Here is a 19,937-nt window from a genome sequence, read left to right on the forward strand (position 1 = left end):
GTTTAAAAGGAGAGAATATTGGTACTCAGAGTTTCGATAATCTCAAATTATTTCGATGCTCTGAAGAAAAGAGGAGAGAGCTGTTGGGAGGTTGAACAGAAACAAAACATAGTCGAGAGAAAAAAGAAAGAGAATCGTAGGTTAAATTTAGATTAAGGTAATTTTTGTTTGTTTTTGTCTATTTTGTGTCCAATTTTCCTTTTTCCGTATAGAGTAGTTATAAATTCTTTGTTAGGATTAAGGTCACTGAAAAATTGTCAAAACATTTCCTATATTGATTGCATTGCATTAGTGTATTTTATGATTAAAATGTTAGGATAGAGAAAAAAAAGGAGCTTAACTTAGGACTTCTAAGTTAGATTTTTTTTCCGAAGCTCCCGGAGGATGTTACCTTATACATCGTATAATGTAACATGGCCCGGAAGTTTTGGGCAACCAGTATATATATGAATTTAATATTTATTAAAATTTTATTTTTAATATATAATTAATCAATGACTTGATTTGAAGTAGATCGCAAAATTTGCGTTAAGTTCCTTGAACTAATGATTTTAGTATATTTAGAGGGAAATATATGGTAATATATTTACATTGAATAATTATTCGTATATTTAGCTAAAATATAATATTATTTTGGGAAATAAGGTAATATCTGGTCGTATTTAGTCCTTTCCAATCAATTTTCATTCATATTTTTGGCTTAGGGGATCTTCAAAAGAATTCAAAATTTTTATTTCAAAAATCTTCTTTAAAATTTTTCATTTGTAAAGTCAGCCATAGTAGCTTCTTGAAGCATCCCTTTGTTTAATCTAAATTATCTGTGATTGGATCTTCCGCAATCACAGTTGTGGTTGAGATTTTTCGGCTCCTTTGATCTTGAGGAGTACACCTATCATCGTATAGTTACGTCACAATGAACCTCCAATTAGGGATCTTCTTCCCATTGTCATTTTTTTACCGGAATCCGTACGATAATCTCCGTCCATAAAAACGTGGAAAAGAGAAGTATTTAAAGGTTTCGACACAAAATAATTGATACCATTGATATCTGTGGACATAATATGGAAGGCAGTGAGTTGGTTGCTGTGCTCGATGCACTGTAAAGTTGTGGAAGTGAAAACAAACGAATACATCAGAGCGTGCAGGACTGACGCCAGCCTTTTGGGTGAAACCGTGTCGGGAATCGAACGTGAAGGCCAGCAAATGCCTTTTGTGTTTTGTATTCGCTATTAACTCACTCACTTGAGTGGGAGCGAAAAAAAAATATCTTCTTCAAGAAAGTCTGGCTAGGAAGGACAGACCTGGAAGGTATCTATATTTCTTTCATGGAATCCAAGTAAGTGATAGCATCCAAATTTACTGTTGTTTTGGCCACGTGAGAACCTCTAAATTCTAACCTCTTTCGTATCAGACATGTTTATATCGGGTGTTGTGATGCCTTATAAAATGTGCTAAACGCTGCGTAGTTTTCCCTAAGTTGTACAATATACAAACTCTGCGATGTAACATAAATCACTCGTTCAATGGAGGGGGGGGAGGATTGTTCTTTTGGAGTTTCAGTGTGGATGTTTGTTACCAACAGTCCATGAAATGTGTATACTTTCGAGTACATACATTTCACCCCAAAATTATATTTTGGATATGTAATTTCGTATATTCTTTTTCTGTTATTTATTATTTTCCGTACTGCTATATCACAGAACAAAATCCATTCTCTGGTTTGTGCTTACCTTCACTTTAGTTTGAATACGATGAGACAAAATGTATACAAAGTTTCGACTCACATTGATAACAAGGGTGCTTGCATAGCTATTGGTAATGGGAGATGCTCGTCAACAACAACACGTTCGTTATGTATTTTAAATTCCTTTCACCAGAAACCAGAAATTCGAATTTTAAGCACATAGTTTAAGACTTTTTTTTATTTTAACAATATACAAAAGTAGAGCTGAATGGTCGACGTCCCATATGTCCTCGGTAAGAAGCAGGGTGTGTGCTATATTATTAATCTGTTGAATAAAGTGATTTTATATGTTTTAGGTTAAGTTAGATAGTTATTTTAAAACGATGTCGTATAGTAACTTCAATAGTATTGTTGGTACTCAGAAAGTAGAGTGTTTAAAGCAGTACGTGAATAGTGTAACGAAAGTATATTATAGCATCTTGAGACGTATAGAATCGTTTTCACTTAGTGTGACCGGGGTTGGAATCACAGACCTGCCAGGAAATTTCACTTCGTTAATAATATCAGCAAAATTCATTTTTTGGCATTCAGTTTTCTTTTTCGAAATTTCATCCCGTTGCGCGCTTTAGATTCGATTCGAGATTTTTTTTATCTGGGTTAGTAAACACACACATTTAGATTTTCGAAGCACTCACCGTCAGTTTCACTCTTGGGTCAGTGTCTTGTTCTGTCGGATTGTGGTTTGTAACCTTATCTCGCGATGGGATGCAGGCTATGAACTGCGGATCGGGATACTGGGCTGCGAGTGAGAATGAAGGAGGCTTAGAAATCTTTATATTTAGGGTCAACTTGAGTTCTATTTTCCGGAGATGATTGGTGTAGTGGATGGGTCAGTGAGTGTTGATAGCTATACCCGTCTGGGCCCGGTGGGTTCGCGTTCATCAGTCGGTGACACATTCACGCAGCCATAGTCTCGAGGAAAGGGAACATCATACAGAAACGCAATATCAGTATCATCATCATTATTTTTATTTTTATTTTTATTTTTACATTTTTATTTTACATTTTATTTTATTTATTTATTTTATCGACTTTTTTTTGTAAAAATGTGTGGATGCAAAACTTCAATATGGCGGAATATTACTCTCTCCACTACCCAAACGGATCAGCGAACATCACATCCGTCTTCAAGCCACAACACAGCGAATTATATTCCGACAACCAAAGACGGCACCTTCCTCAGCACTTTTAGAAGAAACTGGAACAATTCCTTTCCCAGTGAAAACATATTTTGTGGCTAAAAAATTCCTCCTTCAACGAATATGCTGCACCTCCTCCCTATTATTACCGAAATTACAATTCCTATACAATAGCAACCTTCATACCCGACTTCCATATTATAAACAGCTACCTTGGATTTATCGAGCATTCGTTAGTATTCATAACTTGCTCAATCAATTGCATCGAGGACCGACACTACCATGCTATACTGCACAATATAATACTCTTCTACATTCTCCCACACTTGAGCAACTGGTGGTCTCTTTCAAACGTCCTCGCTCCAATCAGCCCCAGATAGTGCGCCATCTGGGAACATCACATTCAATCTCATCACTCCAATACCATTTTAATTTACATGGATGCTTCTAAACAGTATACCGAACATGGATCTGTGGTTGGAGCAGGAATTTATATACCAGCGCTTAATTACGCAGAGACTCATAGACTTCCACCGAATACATCAATCTATTTAGCAGAAAGCTGGGCAATTAAAAGTCGCCCTACAACGAAAATTACCTATCGTGGGAATTTGTAATGATAGCCTTAGTGCGTTAAAAAGAATATGTAGAACCCCATGGACATCTGCCAATACATGGTTGCACATCAATATTCGCCAACAGCTTCGAATATTACATAACAATCATCAAGTGGTTACGTTAATTCATACGCCCTCACACTGCGACATCCCCGGGAACGAAGTCAGCGATATCCTGAGCAGATATGCAACACAACATGGCATACCGATTGATCTCCGGCTTCCAGCATCTTCTTTCGCCGAGATGCTGCTCCAGAAACGGCAAACCGAATGGCGAACCTACCAATAACAACAACGATCAGGACTAGGGATTTATTATTGGCAACTAGAACCGACTCCCACCACGAGAAAATGGGAGGCCCCTCATAATTGGACAAGAAAACATCATTGTTTATATTCTCGCCTTCGTCTTCATACTGCTCAGACTCCCATCCAGCAATATAAACAGCAGTAGCGCCCCTCACGTTCTGTTATTGTGGAGAAAATGAAGGTTCTATTGATCACCTGACCTTTCAGTTCTCTGTAACGCCTGGTTACCGTCCAATACTCAGCACAGTCATTCATTCTGTTTATTTCACTAGCCCCGTAACAGTGTCCTTCTTACTAGCTAACAAAAACCATCCTGTTCTTTACCATCTGCTTCAATATTACATAGTGAACAACTACGACTTGTAATGGTGTCAAAGTGATCAACAGTGCAGTGCTTATATTATTCATCGCAGTTTGTAATATATAGTTTCTTCGACAGAATTAGTGTTCCACATGAAGTGATTGTTTCTATTGTGTTTGTTTATTTTGTTCCCAAATTGATCCTTGACCATTCATCTCTACAAGTATAGATACCCATTTAACCGTCTGTATTGCTCAGCGGACGAGTTCCTGGAGCATCAAAACATTGAGAGAGAGAGAGAATAATATATTTAATATTCATGAAGTCACGCAAAAACATTATGACCGACTAGTACTAAGAATGGAAAATTCTTATGAAATGACCAATACAGTGGACAATCCAGAGACGCTTTGTCGCTTCTGTTTACAAAATTTGGTGAATGCGTTGAAAGTGGATATATTTGAAGGACATCATGCTGGTAAAAGTTTTGTTCACAAAATTTTGGCGTGCCTATCCCTTACAGTGAGTACAAATATATTGCTAAATATTAGGAGTTAAGTGTTACAGAAATACTCCAGAAACAAAAGATCTATACGAACTCAACCTACCCTACCTTAACAGCCTCAAGTAGCATTCAATTCGTTGATAGAAAGTGAAAATTTAACATTGGATACAGCTGGATCTCTTCTTTAACAAAATAGTCGATAGTAGTGGTTCTGTGTATTGTAGTTTTGTCATTTCTTTTCAATGAATCGGGAGGTACCCAACGTATTCTCCTTGCTCTAAACAGATAACCTTACTTGCAATTAAAATCTAGGATAGATTGGTGTGATTTTTTTTGTAACTCTGTCTTTGCAGTTATACTGGCTGCCTACGTCTAAATTTAACCTGCATCGCGAATACTATTTACCTATAAAATTCAATTTTTAAAGGTGCTAACAGTCGGTTATGTATTGAAGGGATTCTTTGTGTAATGAAATTTTGGTCCCTCCCGCATTGTAAATCTGCACGATAAGCTTTTTAGTACAAAAAATCCAGAAGCTCGTAAAAAACACAAAATTTACAGGAGAAATGAATGATGGAAGTACTTAGACGCAGGTTGGATTGATTTAAATCAGTCTGATTTAAATCAAGATTTAAATCACTTGATTTTTTTAATAAAAATCGTTGATTTAAATCGAATTCCGAAATAAATTAATTTAAAGTGAAAATAAGTAAAATCCCGTTTCTGTTTTGTTATTTCGATTATGGAAATTAATAATCATAATACAATGAGACTCAAATGTACAGTATAGTATGAAAACAAATGTCATGCAGAGGATGATTAGGGAAAATCCCGTTTTGAACAGGTAACGGAGCAATCCTGTTTTCTTCTTTTCGTAACATTGGGTTTGGGTTTTAAGATCGTTAACTATTCCAACGGGGAAATCACTATCGATATTTAAGACGAAAATTCTTTTTTGTGCGTGTCTGTTTGTTTGTTCCTAGATAATAGGGTGTATTTAGAGGGGTCCTATCCTCTCTCCATTTTTGTTTTTTGTTTTATAACTTTAGGCGAAATTTATGTATTTCATGCTACAAGCTAGTTCTGAGTTTTTAAAAATAGGCCCGTGGCAAATATAAGTAACTTTTGTGAAAAAAAGTGTCATTTTGATAAACGTTGCTGTACTTTTACCTTAATGCTTAACCTTTTAAATTATATAATTAAATTATTCTATTTAAATTATATTATATTTAATATTTTTAGGTGATAGGGTAGAATCTTCATTATTCGATTAAAAAAGTACCAATAAAGCTTTTTACTTCGTTTTCTTCAAGACTGGAGGCATTCTAGAACATGTTACATATGCTTTCACGCCTTTCTGCGTTGAGGCATAGTGTGTGATGACGTCAAATTTTAAAAAATGATTTTTTTGTTATGCGTATTATTATTATTATTTGGCATTTTGCGGGTTATATTTTGCATTCAGAAGACTGAAATTTTGCACACGCGTTCACTGCACCCCTTAATAATTTTCAGATGTTTTCAGATCTCTGTAGAAACAGCGGGGTCCAGAGAGGCAAAAATGTTAAAAAAAAAAAAAAAAAAAAAAACGATATTTTTAACAAAAACTGCTTTTTTCGTGATTTTCCCGTCTCAGATGGAGACATATGAATGGTACCGTTTCAAAGGCTGTTCTATTCTGAAAAAAATGATGTACGTAGTATGCTCCTAGGATAAATAGGGATGTCGCAGGAAATTGTTATCTGAGATCCTGTTTTATAAGGGAATCTGGGGTATTTGAGGAATATTATTTTTCGCGGGCTTACTTTTGCACCTACAAGATTGAAATTTTACACATGTACTCAGTGCACCCCTCAGTATTTTTCAGATTTGTTTCAGATCTCTGCCTTAAAACAGGGGCAGGGGTCCACAGAGGTATTATTTATTTAAAAAAAAAAAAAAAAAAAGATATTTTTAACAGAAAATTCATTTTTTCGTGATTTACCCGCCCCAGATACATGATGGAGACATTTGAAGGGACACGTTTGAAAATTTGTTTTATTCTTAAGAGAATAATGTACAAATCATGATCCTAGGATAAATAGGGATGTCTGAGGAAATTTTTATATTACATCCGGGTCATCTTGGGAATGTTCTTAGCCCATTGTTAAATAATTTCCACACCCTTACTACTCAAGATAGAAGCTTGAAATTTTGTACATACATTTAGTACACCCCTTAGTATTTCCCAGTTGCTTTTGAGATCTGTGCGTTAACACAGGGGAATCCAGAGGGGATTAAAATTTTTAAAAAAAAGTAAAAAAAAAATGCCGATTACTCTCAAAATTTCCCGCTTCAGGGACATGATAGGGAAATGTGAATATTACCGTTTCAAAAACTGTTCTATTCTAAAAAGAGTGATGTATGTACCATGATCCTAGGATAAATAGGGATGATGCTGTAGCTGCTTGACTGAAAGTCTATAATTTACGTTTAAAAAGAGCCATAATTTAAAAGGGTTAAGAAACATTGTTTGGGATTGATATAGGTTAACGATTGGGGATAATTCAAAATTCAACCCCAATACTTTCACTTAAATGGCATAATTAGCATTTAATACTAATTCCTAATGCTTTTTCTTTAGTTCGCGACTTGCATTATACGAGGAGAAAGATTTGATTTAAATCAAAAAAATCGATTTAAATCAAAAAAATCAACAAAAATGATTTTTTTGAAAAAAATCATGATTTTTTCCCACCCTGCTTAGACGTAACAACGTAACCAAATCTAACCTAACATAAATTAACCTAAGCTAACCTGAACTAACGTAATATTAGTAGAAATACGCGAAATTCTATAATTTTTTGGAAAATTATGCGGGATCCCTACACTAATATAACTTAAGGCATTTATTCCGAAGTTGGGCGTCCGCTTTCGCCGCGTTTTTTCGCTGTTATCTCCTTTCCACACTTTCTGCAATTTGTTATTAGGTTCATTAATCCGCGCTCTTCACAAACTTTTAAAAGATTTTGCTCGTTATCAATGTATTGTTTCACAAATGTTAAATCTGTTAGTTCATTGCCCTTGTACATTCGCCATGTTGATAACATAAATGCTCGTTTCCTTCCCACAATGCAACTGTTCGGTTACCTTGCGCCAAGTAGTTCCCTCCGCTCGCCGTATAGTCCCATGTTTGTAACCGCTTATATATAACAAATAAAGAGATTTTTCGATACTCTTATATATTATCAAGCACACAAACGATCAAATTATCCATATCTTTCCCGTAAATTTTAAAAATTTTGCTGGAAACGGACGCCCAACCTTGGAATTTAACCCTAACATAAACTAAACTAACCTAATCTAACCTAGCCTACCCTAAACTAACCGAATGTGAACAGAAAATACCAAAATTGTAACATTTTTTAAAGAAAAGAGCTGGACCCCTTCTGCTAAACATAGGCCTTCGAGTACTCTTTTGAGATATTATTTAGTTTATCCCCAAATCACTTGGTAGTGACTTTGGCTCACTTAGTGATTACGGTTCGTTATTTGTAATTGTGATTAGTATAAATACAGTGTTTAGATATGGCATAAAAATTACAGAGTAGAGGACAACAACCAACTTGTGCTTGGTAACCACTGAAAAATACGGATGCTATCTAGCTAAATCACGACAGGAGCGCAGCAGGCAAACACAAGCAGTATCAAGGGTGAGAGTCCGTAGAGAGCAGGTGCGTTAGTCGTGGTGGGTATACGCGAAATAAGGTTTACAGAGGATCACTATAAGTCACTATAAGCCTCTAGGGAGCAGTCAATGGATAAAAGTTTACTTAGGCCATGTCATTCAGTTGAATTGTTCAATGAACCAGTTAATGAAGAACCGGTTCCTCGGAACATTTCGTTAAATACCACCTGGAACCAGTTCCTTACGAATCAAGTCTGTTATAAATTATGGTGGTCCGAGTGTAGTGATTCTATTATTATTTACGACATTTCATGTTTCAAGTATTAATACATATAGAACTAAGCGAACTTCGTATCGTAGCAATTCTAAAAATAACAAAACTTAAAATACATTACGTATTAAATAATAGATGAAACTACAGCAAGAACCACCATACTTTCATAATTAAAAAAAAAAAAAAAAAAAAAAAAAAAAAAAAGCACGAGGGGGTGCATGCCCCCCTCTTAGAAGGGGATATAATTTTACAGTGAGGGGAGCACGCCCTTCTAATCCTTTTTTAAGCCCATTACAGTTTAAAAAACGGCAGTTAACATGCAGTGGAAATTTCACAAAACTATATACTTGAAATGAAACAACAGCAAACAAACCCAAATATTAAATGTTTTACAGCTAAGGAAAAAATAATTAAAGCTAAATATCTCATATTTCAATGCGATGTGTACAATTCCGCAGCATGCGTCATAAATAAAAAGTACTTTTGCCCAATTCTGTAACCAGAACACCACCGGTAAGTTCAACATGCCGAACTACAGCCTCAAAACAAACTTCTCTGCAAACGTTGAGCCAATGGGAAACTTTTCTTCTGCTTAACAAAGAGCCAAATGAACCTTCATAAATAATATAAAAGAATCTGACGTACTCCCAACTTAGATCCACTAATAAAGCTGCCAGTTCTCACAGACAACTGCTTCAAGTAAGAAGAACACTGACGGTTATAACATACAAAGTACGCTCTTAACCGATTATGCCGAACTGTGTTCAATAGCTTCTGCTCCTTTTCACAGACACTACAAATCCTTTAAAGGTTTAATACTGTCACATTAAAGCAAAATCTATAAGCGTCAACATCATTTCCGCAAATTAATGTTGTTAGCTTATAAAAATTTATATTTCCTATGACTTTTTGATCAGAAGAAACCTCTATACGATTTGACATGACACAAAGATAACATTAATGCGAACGAAAAACTCGCAAAACAAACGACGCACCTCTATGGCATTTAACACTGCACGAACACCACACTAATAGCAATGAACCACCCACTCAACAAACCACGTGAAGCATTGAAGACTGTCACACCATATCCATAATTCCCCGTTCAAACAAAAAGGCATCAAGAGCACATGACTTCCTGCCATGGGCGGCGATTAGGGGGGCAGTTTCCCCCTCCCCCCACTTTTTTTAAGTAACCCATTGATGTATATAGTTTCATTTCGAAATGTAAAGTTATTGTATATATATATTACTGGTTCATAGAAAAGAATGATGCCACACATTTGCCGTTGCCTGAGTACGTATTGGTTATTTCTCTTCCCGTGGTGTTAAGAAAGCTACAAGAATTGCGTTTTAATTGCTACGGAAAATGGTCCAAAATTTAACCTATTGGAGCACAATAATTCCAGCGTACTTTCATTTCTTCTTACAGTGTTAGTCAGCCGCTTTGAAACTAATTGAAATAGCACTTCGTAAAAATAAATAAATAAAAATAAAAAAGGTCATTCACAAGTTATTCTTTAATTGCATAAAAATTGCCAGTTTCGAAAGTGTATTTTCTTTTTTCTAATAGCAAGGAATATTGATAAAAAAAAACAGTAATAAGGAACAACTTCTATCTTTTCCATTGTTTTACAGTGTAATATACGAGTGAAGTGGTGTGTTTGGGGGGGGGGATACGAGTTTATATACAATTAAATTTATTGAATTCAACATAATGCTAGATTTCAGGATTATTTTGCATAACTGGAGTGTGGAGTGATTCTAATTATTTTTGAGTTTAGATGTATTCCAAGAAAGTGAAAACTGCACCTAATGACAACGAAAATGTTTCGGAAAGCTGCAAAAAATATTTCTTTAAATGTCGTAGCATATGCTTGTAGTATTCACCAGGGTTGGCTGGTTTAAACCAAGGTGGTTTAAACCAGCTGGTTTTTTCAAAAAAACCAACTGGTTTAAACCAAAAAACAAAAAAATGTTCGTAAAAGTGTAAGTGTTTGTAAAATCTTGATTAACACACATTTGTAGGTTATCACGTTTCACTCCCGTATATTATTCGTATTATATTCAGACCTAAATTCCCCATTCATTACTCAAAAAGATTGTACTACAAAAGCAACTTTTTTTTTACAAGTTTATAAATGTTTATTTTGTGATTTTTTTGTAGTTGTTATTATTGTTATGTAATTGCAATCGAAGAAAAATTCTAAATATTATTTCGTTTCAATGTTTACTATTGATAAAATACATCGAAAATGCCATACTTTTTGTGTGTGTGGGGGGGGGGAGTCATACAGACCCCACGAGAGGCATTTAGTGAAATAAGTATCTTTGGTATTTATTTATGTATAAATGAGTTTGAGCCAAAGTGGACTCAAGTAATTCGTATCTTTATTCACTTTTCTTATTGATATGCAGATTAAGTCGGTGTATTTCTTTAATTTGGACCAATAAAAGTCGTTGTTAACTAACTTGAACTAAATTAGTTGTTCTGTACTCCGTAGTACTTTGAAATTGCTCATATGTAATTCTGTGTAATGGTTTCACTTGTGCAACTGTTTATCTTTTTGTCTTTCTGAAATGACTCTTGACAGTTATATTAAGAAGCATGTAAAGATCAGTACAACGTTTTTTTTTTTTTTTTTTTTTTTTTTTTTTTATCAGGATTCCTTCGTGAGTAAGTCGGCAGACGTATCGCATTTGTGGCCAATTAGTCCTGGTTCTGGGTTCAAATGGAAGACAATTTCTCTCGGATGTAACTGGAGAAGCGGTTTTTATTCCGCTTTAAGCTTATGTGACCCCTTCCAGCATAACCCGGTTGTTGCATAATGATATCAACGCGAAACAAACTTATTTCTGTCCATATATGATATGAATATATAGAGCAAATCATTTAAACCATGAAAACCTGGTTTAAACCAAAAAAAAACGGTTTTATTGGTTTTTTAAATAAAAACCATGGTTTTTGCCAACCCTCGTATTCACTGTCTCTCTAAGAGTAATAACACGTATAATAGCATATGTGAAATTATAAATATAAGTTGTTCGTTAATCCCCGGTTTCAACTTTTGCAAAAGAAGCCTCATTATTCATTACTATGATTAATATTATCCTTTCTATTTATTTGTTTTTCAAATTTGTTATTAAATAATCTGATCACACAATTTTCGAGACAAAATTTTAAAATGTTCATGAGCAAGAAATCAAATCACTTTCGTTGTTTAAGAATACAAAGGGCTAGTACCTACTTCCATTGCTCAATACCTACTTGACAATTTACAAAGGGCTAGTGCATACTTGTCAATTTACTTAATAAACTATGAAATACGATATACGGTATTTCAACTGAAAAAGGTAGTATCCTATTAGTTATACAACCTTTCGTCAAACAAAGTGTTAGCATTAACCAGGTAAACTAACATTGATATACAAAACTTCAGATCATGTCTTGCACCCCACTTTTAACGTCCAATCGTGGCCACTGCTTCCTACTAGCAATCAAGTTAGCAGAACAGGTAAGCTCTCAAAACCGGAATCAAAAGATCAAATCACTGAATCGAAAAAGTGAATGAAATGGCGATAGGAAACTCTTGCCGTAATTATTGTCAGGTTGAAAAGCAGGCATTGGTTAACGGAATTAACACCTTTTCGTTTCCCAGGACAAAAATATTGGAGCACAGCTAACTAACACAATCCTAGGACAATGTTTAGCAGAAGGAGTCTAGCTATTTTTTTCTTTAAAAAGAAGTTACAATATCGATAGTTTCTGTTCAGTTTGGATCAGTTTAGATGAGTTTAGGTCAGTTTAGGTTAGGTTAGATTAGATTAGGTTTGGTTAGTTTCTGTAGATTATGTTAGTGTTGGGGTCCAGAATAATTTTCGATAAAATTATAGAATTTCGCTTATTTTACTTATTATTACGTTAGTTTCGGTTAGTTCAGGTTACTTTACGTTACTTAGGGTAGGTTAGATTATGCTAGGTCTAAGTACTTGCGTCTTCCATTTCTCCTTTAAATTTTACATTTTTTACGTATTTCGGAACCCCTTCTGCTAAACATTTACCCAGTCGAAATCAAAATAGAAGTAATTAACGTAAAGTTATCCTTATTATATCTGTAAATATCAATTCCGATGTCACCGATAATTTGTCACCAAGTTAAAAGCGAATAGAGCATCGAACAACTTTTTTCTTTGTCGGGAGATATTCAAAACCTTCCTTTGTCATTTCGTTGTTTTGGGCGTATACAATCTAGACTCTTATTGAAGGAAAGGGCGCGTAATTGTAATTCAAGTAAGTATAGCTCGTCTTTCTAGTTAAGCTAGGGTTGGAGCTATATCTTCCTTAGTAAAAGACTATGGTTTGGTAGAAGGGTAAATACATAAGAATTGGAAGAAGAACTCATGCCTTCCTTGAACACTTATTTTGACATGCTGAATGAAATCAAAGAAGAAAAAAGTAAATTTCTTTCTGCCATATCCAGACGTTTACTTGTTAATACAGATATTTTAAAAAAATAATGATAAAAAAGTAGAAACGTACTGTAACTCAGTTTTGAGCTGTACAGGTTATCATGATACGCCCTATGTAGCTTTTATTCGAATGGATAGCAGTGGTGGACCTAGCCCCCCTCAGTCTTTTAGTGAGAAAAATAACTTAAACTGTTATTTATATATTTTTGGAGGTTTATAGTAATCTCGTGATATACCTACTGTAGTCTGGGTTTTGGCTTTCCGCTCCTCCCCCCAGTTTTCACCTTCTAGATCCGCCTGTGATGGATACAAAACGCTATATTTTCGTAGCATGCAAATATTGACAGGGGTACATTGTTTAGCAGATTCCTCATTATAATCGGGTTAACAATATTGCCATTCCAACACAAACTTTCCATTTAACATATCGATTGAAATATGTCTTAAATTTACATGTTAAGTGGAAACTTATAAGTCACACTTATTATTCAGAGTTGCAAGCTGAGGACGCTACAGTATCACAACCTGCAAAAGACCAACTAAATTTTGAAGTCTTCTACAACAGAACTAACGCAAGTTAGGTGGAAGGGGCAATGCACATCCAATATTCCATTGTTTCAGATAGTATGAAAATTAGTAAAATTTCTTTTCTGTTCTGTTATTTCGATTATGGAAGATAATCATAATACAATGAGACTCAAATGTATGTACAGCACAGTATGAAAACGATCGTTTCATACGAAGGATGACTAGGGAAAAACCCGTTTCGGACGGGTAAAGGGGGAATCCTGCTTACTTTTCGTACCATAGGATTTGTAAATCATTAACTATTCCAATGGGGATATCACAATAGACATTTAAGACGAAAATTCTTGTGTGTGCGCGTCTTTGTTCCAAGATAATAGGGGCCGGTTCCCTCTCCGAAACTTAATTTCTTTTTTGACTTCATAACTTAAGACGAAATTTATGTATTTCGTGCCGGAAGCTAGTTCTGATTTTTTAAAAAAACATGTCCCTGTCAAATATGAGAAACTTTTGTGGAGAAAAAAAAGTGCCATGTTGATAAACTTCGCTGTACTTTCTCCTTAACGCTTAAGAAACATTATTTGGGATTGAAATAGGGTAACGCTTGGGGATTAATTCAAAATTCAACCCCAGTACTTTCACGTAAATGGCATAATTAACATTTAATACTGATTCCTAATGTTTTTTTCTTCTGTTCGCAACTTGTATTATATGAGGAGAAAGATTTGATTTAAATGAAAAAATCAAGAAAAAAATATTTTTTTTAAATCGTAATTTTTTGCACCTTGCAAGAAAATAATTATTATAATCCCAATCGCGTCTTGCAATACGATAAGATATCATGCATTCCTAATCATTACTAAAACTTGAGAAGGATTTTAATAATGGTTGGTAGCAGTGTGTTTAGTCACGTTTGTGTTTTCAGTTAATGAGGTGGTAATAAATTTTGCTTATCTGCTTTTTTATTTATTATTATTATTATTATATTTTTTAAAGTGACAACCCAATTTTTGTACTAGGAAATATGAGCTGTAACCCCTCATACTGATTTAATTACAATCTGTTCAGATCGATTATACACAACGCGCTATTCCATAAATTAAAATGTAATGTTTCGGAAAATCCGTTAGGCTGTATAGTTCTTCTACACATTCTCGAATATTATCACACATAGCTAGTCATTCATAGATATATTCTTTATATGTTCATACAAGAACATTAAATATATTAAACTGCAAAATGCATGCATAGGTAATGGCTGTACTATATATGTGTATCCAACATCACATTAATAACAGTCTGTTGGCTTTAAAACTTTCGTGTCGATTTCGTGGCTCTTAATGTATGCATCTTCTGCGCTAGATACTTGCTATTTGATTGTATCATTTTCCCTTGATTGTTAACTACACAACATGACAACACTAATGCAATTGAGGTCCTGTGAATATTCTATTCCTGTAGTGTTTCGAATCGAAGTTGCTTTCTGAAACAGTTACCAGTTAAACAAACTGTGATAATGTCATTTGACGACAGCTACAACGTAATTCTCAAATTATTCTTAACAAATCCCAGATGATAGCCTTATTTGCTGAGTTTTAAACTCTTTAATCAACTTTCAATAACTATTACTATTTATGTGTTTACTTACTGCGTAATGCTTCATAAGTACCGTAGAAAATAAAAGAAAAGCACTTAATAGAATAGTTTGCATCAAAACGATGGTTGGGATGAGTGTAGGACAAAATCCAAGCTAAATTCTGGTAAGTCGGACAAAATCCAAGCGGATAAAATCGAAGTAACAGTATCATGTGCGTGGCTGTGGTATGTGCCTGTAAACACCCTAATTAAATTGTGTGTTTGTTTCTTTCTTGAATTGTCAATTGCATTCTAAAGTTTTATCTGTAATTCTTCAATTTATTGAAATAACATTTCATTTACTTTTAAAGAACTGAAAGTCCAATAATACATGAAAAATGGTCACAGTAAGAGTGCAGATGAGCTTTAATTACTCATAAAATATTCTGGCTACTGCTAGGACATGTCCAGGTGGATCCAATTTAGGGTGATCAGAAATATTTTGACTAAAAAGAGTACATTCACATAAATAACCAGAAAATGAAAGCACTGACTTGCTAAATTAGAGATAACAAATAACAGCAAAGCAGCCCAGTCTTAAAAAGAGTTCACTTGCGTAATTCTATTCTATTCATTGAGAATTAAAGTAGAAATAAAATTAAAAAGATATAATTTAGATTAAAAAAAATTACTTTACCCTTATTTACATCAGTTACACTTTTGAAAATAACCAATAATATATATATATATTCATTTAGTCTGTCTAAACACATTTTCACATTTCGATTTTCTAGATAACACTTTTACATTATTTAATTCACACACATTATTACATTATTAAAAATACACACTTCAATAGCATAATAAATGGTGGTTAGCAACAAGTAAAAAAAAAAAAAAAAAAAATCTACCATTACCATGTTCACATTTTGATCTTGATAGATACATCTATATTTCACTTATTTAAAGTATAAGCGAAAGACGAGAATACAAAAATAAATAAAGTAATAAAATAAAATAAAACAGCATTCTACAACTACCGTACATATTTCACATTTTGATCATTTCTGACGAAAATTTGATCAGTATATCAGAATTATTTGTTTCAAAATACTGTGTATAATAAAATTGAGTTGAAAATACATACTTTTACAACATATTTGTACATATATAATACTTTTACATACTTTCATATGGATGTGATAAGTAATTAAAGCTCAGCTACACTCTTACTGTGACAATCTTACATGTTCTATTGGATTTTCAGTTCTTTAAAAGTAAATGAGATGTTATTTCAATAAATTGAAGAATTACAGATAAAACTTTAGAATGCATGACAATGGAAGAAAGAAACAAACACACAATTTAATTAGGGTGTTCACAGGCAGATACCACAGCTACGCACATGATACTGTTCCTTGGATTTTATCCGCTTGGATTTTGTCCGCTTTGCCAGAATGTAGCTTGGATTTTGTCCTCTTGGATTTTGTCCGCGCCCCGGTTGGGATGGTGCCTTCGCTGAAATTTCCGACAGAGAAATCTGGACAATAGGTTTGACATAAGTCCGTGCAACAGAAAAAAGAAGATTGTGATTGGCTGGTTAATTGATTATTGTCACGATCTGTCCAATCAGATTGGAACTCTGCAAAACAAAAGGAAAATTGCGATGTATCTCAGACTGAATAGAAATAGACAAAGAGTCTGTTCTCATAATATTATAAACGTAATGCTTTGTTCTGCACACAAGTATTTGTCCACTTTCGTTAGGACTTATATTACTCGCGCTGAGTCGTGAAGCTTGACCTAGATCTACCGATTTCACCGCCCAATAGAACGCGAGGGGGTGTTCCAGTCGTCAACCCCCACCCATCACATTTTGTCAGTGTCTTCTCTCGTGCTACACGGAAAACATCTCCCGAGAGTACAGTGTTGTCGGATTGGCGTCAAATTCTGTTTTGTTATTTTTTTTGTTGCGTTATATTTACGTTGTTACTATTTGTGCTATTGTTACCATTTTAGAATAGTTGTTACAGTAGTTATTGTTGTGCAGTGTTATTATTGGTAATTTTTAAATTCCTTTTTCATATACTCATTTACTATGTCTTCAAAGTTTGGCAACATTGTTGGTGAATTTCAGCTGTTGGACATTTCCCCAAGTGTGCTCTCGGGAAGCGGATCCACAAATTTACCGAAGTTTTCCGATGTGTTGGAGCTCAAGCAAAATATTTTTATGATTGGTTTAGAACCCAAGTTTCACGACTTGGCGCGAGTACTATACTTCTAGGAATATCAAAGTATAAGGTATCAGTGGCGCCAACTTAAAGTCGCCTTCACCGTACTAGATGAATGTTGTAATAAAGTTTTGTTTCTTTCGAGAACGAGGACATATTGTCGATTGCAGAAGTTACAAGGATTTTTTTAAAACAGACTTTATTTCTAAACAATTGTAGGCTCTCAGTAGTCATAAAGCTTATAATGCTGCTCACACCAATTTGATATCTCAGATCATTCCGGAGATATGAAAAATATATATATTAGAGATTGCTAAATTGCTTAAAATGGGATATTTGTGCGGGAATTTTCAGAAAGAGTTCTTGGTTATTTTGCTTGTGTAACATTACAGCAATAGTTCTTGGTAGTTGTAGTAAAATAAGTTGTCCGAATTACATAATTTTAAACAGTTTGCAAAGTTTACCGCTGATTAATATATCTCCAGTATGGTTTCAGATATCAAATCACTGTAAACCCTATTATGATCTTTACATCTATTGAAAATCATCTCTACTGTTGATGACGTTATATAAAATAAAGGCTTTTGAAAGAAAATGAAATTGTCAATCTGTTGTAACTTTGATTCAATTCATTGAAATCCGTCGTATCCTAGTTATAGTATCAGAAACTAAAGTACTTTGGATATGCATGCCCTGTCCGTGTCTCACTTGCGTTATTACTGCATAGAGGCTTCCTGGATGTTTGGATGCTGTAGTGTCCTTAATTTGCAACAATGACTATTGCATGTAATAATTGGAGCGAAATGAGCTTAAGCTCCGTTTTAGTCGATTTAGGCGTTCGTTTGTTCAAATACTTCTTCCGTATACCTGAATCGTTCTTGTGATTCGAGAGCACGCGCTGAGTTTTACTGGGTCATATGTCCCGATCGGCTATACCATTGAGGAGTAATCACCGAAAAACGGAATAATCAATTATGGTCCATCACTTCGCTCCAAATTTGCAGTTGTTGTGTACCTAATGTGAGTTCTTGTTTAACATGTAGATTTGAACTATGCAGTAACCTGACATAGTGCTATTTGAAAAACTAAAAGTTTATGTTGGGTTGGCAATACTGTTACCCTGGTGGTACCGCAAAGTATGTCAAACAGTATCCCTCTCCTGGTATTTGCAAAGGAGTTTCAGCGTCTTTTGACTATTAGTTTAAACGTTACGAAGGCGTATCAAGACATTGCATTTCTGAAGAATGAGTTTCAGCAATAAATTTCCCAAAATATTGCCCCACTTATTCTTGACCTGTAGCATTTATGGTATTTTGCTCCTATATTAAATAGACTTTTTGTGTGGATTTGTTGTTACCTAGATAAAATAAAAACATTTTCTTCTTTGTAGGTTTCGGTGTTCGACGATCTTCCTAACGTCATCTGCCAATCATGTGCAAATAAACTGGATAGTTTCCACGAGTTTCGAGAGATGTGCCGTAAATCTGAGATCTATCTCATGAAACTGGTGTCTGCTCGACTGGCCAACACCACAGTTCTGGACAATAGTCAGGTTCGTATAGACTTTCGATCAGCATTTCAGCAACTATTAATAAGCAGATTTACTTTTTTTTTTTTTTTTTTTGTAACAAAAACCGTAGGAACTCATGTTATACAACGAGAAGGGTTAACTTTACACTAGCTGGTATACTCACTCAGAAACGAGAAATTACACTCTGTTAGACTCATTAATAGAGCGTTCACCTCTAGTGTATGAGGTACTTGCTTCGATCCTAGCACGCGCCAAGTGAACTTTGTGGTGGACAAACACCGTGTGCCTGGGTTTTTTCAGTGTTCTCCCACTTTTTTCATTCCACCATTTCATTCATTTCTCATCATCACCGTCTCCTTTAGCCTAGCCGGTATAACCGTGGGACATAGAACTTGGGTATTTCATTTCGTTTTTACACTGTATTAATTTTATGAAAATGGGTCAAAACTTCCCTAACGTCAAGCGAACCCGTTTCTACCCCCATCCTACTTATTCCTATCTTATTCTACTCTACGCCACTTTATACTATATACCCCTACTTATCGTCCTACTTATCGATGCGCGGCTGGAGCGTGTATTGTAACGTTTACCCAACGAAAATCTTCTAAGTTCTTATAACTAACGAAATCAGACGGAAATCCAAGTCAGTTAAGATTTGATTTCATGTCAAAGGAAAGAAAAAATAAAGTAAGACTAGCATTTACATTTTACTAGTATATAATGTTTGAAATTTTTACGATGTCATTTAATTTCGAATGGCCCAGAATTATTTACTTTCAGAAAGGATAGGTACAACAATGTCTTTATTTTCATTGTTGCTTCCAATGATGATATACTGTTTAGGTAATTGGATTTAAAAAACATAACTTTCTCTTGGGTTGGCAACACTGTTCAATCGGTGATGTTCGTCAATACACCGGCAGGTGTCCTCCTTCCTCTAGTTACTTCGTGCAAAGTTTCGTTTCCCTGTCTCTTTTGGTTTCTCCGTTGTCACGGTTGGACGTTCTAAATTATATTATAATATGAAAACGTAATTTCATGACTTTGTC

At 34.6% G+C, this 19,937-nt stretch overlaps 1 protein-coding gene across 1 annotated transcript in view; it reads left to right on the plus strand.

The window, feature by feature from the left end:
- Positions 1-4,064: 4,064 nt before the first annotated feature.
- LOC145691018 (uncharacterized) overlaps positions 4,065-19,937 on the plus strand; it is a 28,446-nt gene continuing 12,573 nt past the window's right edge. The window contains exons 1-2 of the mRNA XM_081766554.1: positions 4,065-4,632; positions 18,748-18,909. Coding sequence (XP_081622680.1) covers positions 4,471-4,632; positions 18,748-18,909 — 324 coding nt within the window. The 5' untranslated portion in view covers positions 4,065-4,470. The remainder of the gene's footprint in view (positions 4,633-18,747; positions 18,910-19,937) is intronic.

This window comes from Thermobia domestica, chromosome 7 (assembly GCF_964235325.1).
Source record: "Thermobia domestica chromosome 7, izTheDome1.hap1.1, whole genome shotgun sequence".
In the NCBI taxonomy this organism is placed as follows: domain Eukaryota; kingdom Metazoa; phylum Arthropoda; class Insecta; order Zygentoma; family Lepismatidae; genus Thermobia; species Thermobia domestica.